The following is a 6000-nucleotide window of genomic DNA, read 5'->3' on the forward strand; positions in this document are numbered from 1 at the left end:
TTTTTTTTTTAAATTTTTTTTATTATTATTTTTTTTAATAGAGGCATGCTTATTTATTTATTTGTTTGTTTGTTTTTGTTTATACAAGCACTGGGTACAGTCAGAAGCACGGGAGGGTGAGAGAATTCACCAGAGCCAGAGCGGGGAGCAGAGCAGGCAGAAGGACCGAAGTACACTGCTGAGGGGAGCAGCGGGCTGCAGGAGAGGTCTGCGCGCCATGCGGGACCCTCCTCCGGTGGCCGGGGAGCAGCCGGGGATCGAACCGGCGCCGCAGACGCCGCGGGCAGCTTCGCAACCCAGCGCTCAACCGCTGCGCCACCGGGGAGGCCCATGGGATGTTAATGTGCCTTTCACTCTGAATTCTGCTTGCGTTTTTTAAATGACTGCACAGCTCTTTTTCATAATAAGAGGGAGCTGGGAATAAAAGTGTCCACAATGAGAGTATGTTCAGAGAGGTGTCACCTTCTGACAGGAGTTTTGATCTTTTTGCTCTTCTCAGGGACCTGATGCCCAGAACCCTGGACGGCCAGATCACCATGGAGAAGACGCCCAGTTACTTTGTGACCCGGGAAGCGCCCGCGCGCATCTCGGCCATGTCCAAGGACACCAAGCTCATCGTGGTGGTGCGCGACCCGGTGACCAGGGCCATCTCGGACTACACGCAGACGCTCTCCAAGCGGCCCGACATCCCCACCTTCGAGAGCTTGACGTTCAAAAACCGAACTACGGGCCTCATCGACACGTCGTGGAGCGCCATCCAGATCGGCATCTACGCCAAGCACCTGGAGCACTGGCTGCGGCACTTCCCGCTCGGCCAGATGCTCTTCGTCAGCGGGGAGCGGCTCATCAGCGACCCCGCCGGCGAGCTGGGCCGCGTGCAGGACTTCCTGGGCCTCAAGCGCATCATCACCGACAAGCACTTCTACTTCAACAAGACCAAGGGCTTCCCCTGCCTGAAGAAGGCCGAGGGCAGCAGCAAACCCCACTGCCTGGGCAAAACCAAGGGCAGGACCCACCCCGAGATCGACCGCGAGGTGGTGCAGAGACTGCGGGAGTTCTACCGGCCCTTCAACCTGAAGTTCTACCAGATGACCGGGCACGACTTTGGCTGGGATTGAACGCACTCCAAGGTGCAGCTTTCCCCCTTGGCTTATATATTGAGAGAGATTATATGTATGTAAAATGTACAGAAATCTATTTTATAATAATTTATTTTTAATTCATAAGCAATTAATTCACTAAGCTGCCTAGCCACACTCTTTAGAGAGTTAGCTTCATAATCTGTTAACATTCCAAAGTGTTTAACGCTAATATTTTGGGTTTTTACCCCTCACAATGGATGGTGCTTCCGTTTTTTTTTTTTCCCCCTCACCCATTCTATTTAAAAAGAAAAGCACAACTTGAGATTTTTGTTGTTACGGGTATTCAGCCTTTGATTGCCGCCTCCTCCTTGTGTCTTGGGTCGTATAGTCCACCTCCATTTCTCTCCCTGCCTGTGTACCTCAAATGAGCACTGAGCTGCCTCTGCATGCAATCTGAAGGTCAGAGCTGTTGCCGCAGCTTCCTCATGGACATGATGCCATTTCTGAGGACATAGATGCCACCATGCTAGGTTTTCCCCGAAGTCCTCTCAGCACAAGAGGGAATACTACCTTTGCAGGGACATCCGCATCCTTTTAGAGTTTGCATGCCAGGGTCCATTTACTTCAGCTTTTGGTTTTGAAGGATGGCCCTACCTCCTTTTCCACCCCAGTCCCTGGTTCATTAACCAGCTTGAAGTATATGCAAATCTTAGCCCCCTCATTCCCAGGTCATGTGTATGAGATGCTTGGGTGCTGCTTTAGAAATAGACTGTGTCTTCTAATTTGCATGAGAGCACACCACACTCCAACCTCCAGGCAGACAGTTCTGCTCTGACACACCAAAGAATCCCCTAGGCTGGCAGAACTACCTGCACAAACCCAGGGTGCTGGGTGTCAAGCCCGAGGGGTCACATGCATCCCATCTGGTCAGTGTCTACCAAGGTGCTGCTGGGTACAGAGCCAGCCCATGTTGGGCACATCCCAGTAGGCCGGCAGTTTTGATGGGGAGAAAAGACCAAGACCCCCAGAAGGGTAGGTGGCCTGATGGAAGAAGGGAATCTCTTGGGCCCCCTCTGCTTGAACTTCCCTTTTTGGAATTCCTGGCTCATCTCAGACTGACAGGGTGTTCTGTAGCCAACAGCCAATGGTGAGGATCAGAAGTAGTTCTTGTCAAGACAGACTGGGAAAGCTGGCCCCGGCATGGCCGTCAGCACGAGTCTGATACTTGTGAAACTGTTTTAGCCAGGGCCTGCATGAAGGCTTGACAACATTTTTGCTGCTGATGCGAAATGCTGTCCCTGTATCTCTGCGCCGAGAGAGCAACTGACATCATTTCTGATGACAAGCTAGTGGCAGCGGGTAACCACATAGCAATATCACAAAATGACACATTCACTTTATCTTTGATTCTTTAAACCAGGATGCTTTTGCCATAAAAGAAGTGGTATTTGAGTTACACTTTCATCAAGGAATATGGGGCAAAGTATACATAATGTCCCTTGGTTGGGTTGTGATACTTACAAAGGCTGCTTCTGTAACTCACGTGATTAAAGGAAGAAAACTTGTGTGAAGAGAGAGGGAGAAAACAATCATCTTTAGAAACTGGTCGAGATGTCCCTGGTCTTTATGTAATGTCTGGTTGGTCATCAGGCTTGTATTTGCCCACGGGTTTAGCCAGGGCTCACTAGCTTACACTGAGCAGGAAACTACCCTCGTGTAGGTGTGTGTTGGAGGAAGTGTGTAGGAACTCTGTGCGTTCCTCAGATGCTAGCTTCCATTCACAGCTTTTTTACTGCTTCTACCACATAGAACACGCACTTAGGGAAACGCTGTGATTCTCCCTTCTTGCTGCTTGGGTGTCAAAGACACCTGCGTCAGGGTGCTAACTGGCGGTGCATCTCTCTGATCAGAAGGTTCATTTGAAATAAAACAGAGGACACCTCTTTGTAGCTACAGCTGAACATTGCTGCATATAAGGGAGTGTTGCTGTCCTCACCTGGTCCCGCCCCGGCCCTGCGCTGGCTGCTCGTGTTCTGTGGAATCCCCAGAACGTCAGAGAAGGTTAGTGGCTCCAAAGCGGCAGTAAAACAGGCAGGGGCTTTCCCTTCCCCTTCAGGTCCATGCTGTCTTTCCCAGCTGGGTAAGTTTTGATTAAGTTGTTTATTCCCTGCCTTAACAAAAATAAAAACCGGAAACAGGGAATTCTCAGATAGGAGGAGGGTCATTTAGTCACGAACACTGAAGTGGGTCAAGATTCTATTCTGGGTCAAATCCTTGAATCCAAACAGATGTCGATAATTAGCTCTGATGCACCAGAGCAAGTTTTTATATGTAAGACAAATAAATCAAACTTCCTGTGCATCTCTGCCTAGTGGTCTGGTAGCTTGTACTCCCCGACTGATCCGCACACAGCATCTGCCCCAAGTTTACACCCCATCACGTGATGGTTATTCCAGGGCCGGAGCCTGTATGTCTTCCTCCCGGAGAAGTTAGGCAACACGTAAAGTTAAGCCTTGGATTTCTTCCTGCTCTAGCAATCTGCAAAGCCACCAATTTCACTTTTGCTGCTAGAAGACAAACACCATTTCATGTTTTGGCAATTTGTCCTAGCACATGTTTTGGGTCTCTTCCAATTTATAGGAAAAGCTCTGATAGTCGTTGGAGTGCTTTATTCCTGTTTTGTTTTTCTCATTAAAACAAAAAAAAAGGTCAATAAAAAATCGGAGGGTTTGATTGTTCCTCTCTCTCCCATGCTGTCTTTGAGGTGTTTGTACAATAGTCTGTTAACTTGGTAGGTGGTACCGGAAAGGTATTTTGGTCTAGTGACTGCATAATTAATACTTAATTGGAGGATGGAAGCTGAGAACTTGTCTTCTTCGTGGGATTCTCTTTGAAAGTCATTTTGAGTGACAGATACATTCTAGACCTTCTGAGAAACACAGTTTCGGATCCCACCAGGATATTTCCATAAAAAAAGAAAATGGGAGGTTCCAATAAACTAGAAACACTTAGTGTGTATGTAAAATGCTGACACAGAAGTCAATGTCACTTTTCTTTCCAGTCTATCAAGAAGGATGGTCAATAAATCTTAAAGGTGTGGTTAGATTTTTTTTCACTTTTGTAACATTAATTTATGACTGAGTTTCATTCAGCCCAGTAATCTGAAATACCGTGCAAATTCTAGCAGTGTGTCTTCTATAACCTGGATCTTAGCATAGCCAATATGTACAAAAAAATTAAATCAAGTATTTTGTCCTATGTATAACACAAATTAATTTTACACAGAGAAAGATGTTTCTAGGAAAATGAAATTCTGGTAATTCATACTATTGCTTTGTATGAACAAATAAAATATATTTTACCAACTTGCGGGTACTTTTGTGTTTTATTATGGTCAATAAATCTTAAAGATGGGGTTAGGATTTTCTCACTTTTGTAATATCATGACTGAGTTTTATGAATCCTAGTTATCTGAAATACCATGTAAATTCTAGCAGTGTCTACTACTCTGCCTTGCATATGGATGGGGAAGAGTTATTTTATTCAGTAACTAATCACACACACACACACACAGTTATCCTGAAGGCAAGTTGGTCTTTTTAGATTTTAAAAAGGATCCGATCCAAAATCCAACTAATGCATAAATATTCGGGGTGGATTTTTTGGTAACTGACTGACAGAGTGGGTGAGAGGGCTTCTGTCCCCAGTAGACGGGTGCCTCCCCTGAGGAAGTGTGTCTGTGACTCTGGCTTCCAAGGGTACCTCCGCTTCGGAGTTGGCTGCCTCAGGCAGGGCATCATCCACTCAGGCACGATGTAAACAGAACTCTGGTGGTTGGGTCATCAGATAATGTAGCATGGCCTCCTCCTGCCTGCAGAGTCTTCTCATGCCAGTTATCTGGAGATGCTTATCTGTGGGGCAGAGGCAGGAAAAAGTTTGGACAAGAGACATTTCTGTTTCTTTAACCTGAAGCAAACAATCTTCTGTTTTCTTTTGACATAGCATACCATAGATATTATTCACTATTTTAAACATTTGATTCATTCCTTGTTTTACTTAACTTTTTCAGTTTTCAATTGAGATTTAATTTGGTACATGCCTCGTTTTGTTTTGTGTGTGTGCGTTTTTCCTTCTTTAGAGAAAGAATCAGAGGGAGAGATAACTGGTTGGGTTTTGAAGTAACTGACACTAAGTTGATAAATTTAGACTCAGACTCCAAAGTTGCAACTTTTTTTTAATTCACTTTATTGAGGTATGGTTGCCATACAAAAAGCTGTGCATGTTTTGTGTATACACCTTGATGAAATTGGAGATGAGCGTACGTGAATAAAGCCATCACCACAAATCAATGCCATGAATATAACCATCTCTTCCAAAAGTTTCCTCTTCTACCTTTTTTTGTAAAATTTTAAGTATACAATTTAGCATTTTTAACTCTAGGCACCATTGTGTACGATTGCTGTCTAAACTTTATTTTGCATAACTAACTTATTTTACTTAATCTGAAAAGGAATGTATTATAGGCTTCATTGAAAAGCTCTAGCTCTTGCCATAAAGAGGAAATAATCATAAAAATAAAATATAAATACATTGTGTATATGTACCACATCTTCTTGGGATGAGGAAAAAGACTAATTATGATAAAGTAAAAATCAAAATCAACAAGCAACTATAAACCAGAGGCACACTACGGGGCAGGGGATCGGGAGGAGAAGGGAGTAGGATCAAAACAAGGGTGGTTGGTGGGAATTGTATGGGGACTATAACCAAGATGAAAATGCATACATTGTGCAAAGATGAAAAATGATGTAAAAATATATAAAATGAAAAAAATGAAAAAAAAAAAACAATGAAAACAAAGCAATGCTAGTAATTTCTAGCTAGAGGGACTTAAGCCATGTTTGCCGCGGGCTTACTC

The 6000-nt window shown here is 44.5% G+C and overlaps 1 protein-coding gene across 1 annotated transcript in view; it reads left to right on the top strand.

Moving 5' to 3' along the window:
- Positions 1 to 5793, top strand: part of HS3ST3B1 (heparan sulfate-glucosamine 3-sulfotransferase 3B1) — a 43610-nt gene extending 37817 nt beyond the window's left edge. The window contains exon 2 of the mRNA XM_037495417.2: positions 500 to 5793. Within this exon, the coding sequence (XP_037351314.1) occupies positions 500 to 1118 (619 nt within the window). The 3' untranslated portion in view covers positions 1119 to 5793. The remainder of the gene's footprint in view (positions 1 to 499) is intronic.
- The last annotated feature ends 207 nt before the right edge of the window (positions 5794 to 6000 follow it).

This window comes from Talpa occidentalis, unplaced genomic scaffold (assembly GCF_014898055.3).
Source record: "Talpa occidentalis isolate TD23 unplaced genomic scaffold, MPIMG_talOcc4v2.1 talOcc4.7, whole genome shotgun sequence".
NCBI lineage: Eukaryota > Metazoa > Chordata > Mammalia > Eulipotyphla > Talpidae > Talpa > Talpa occidentalis.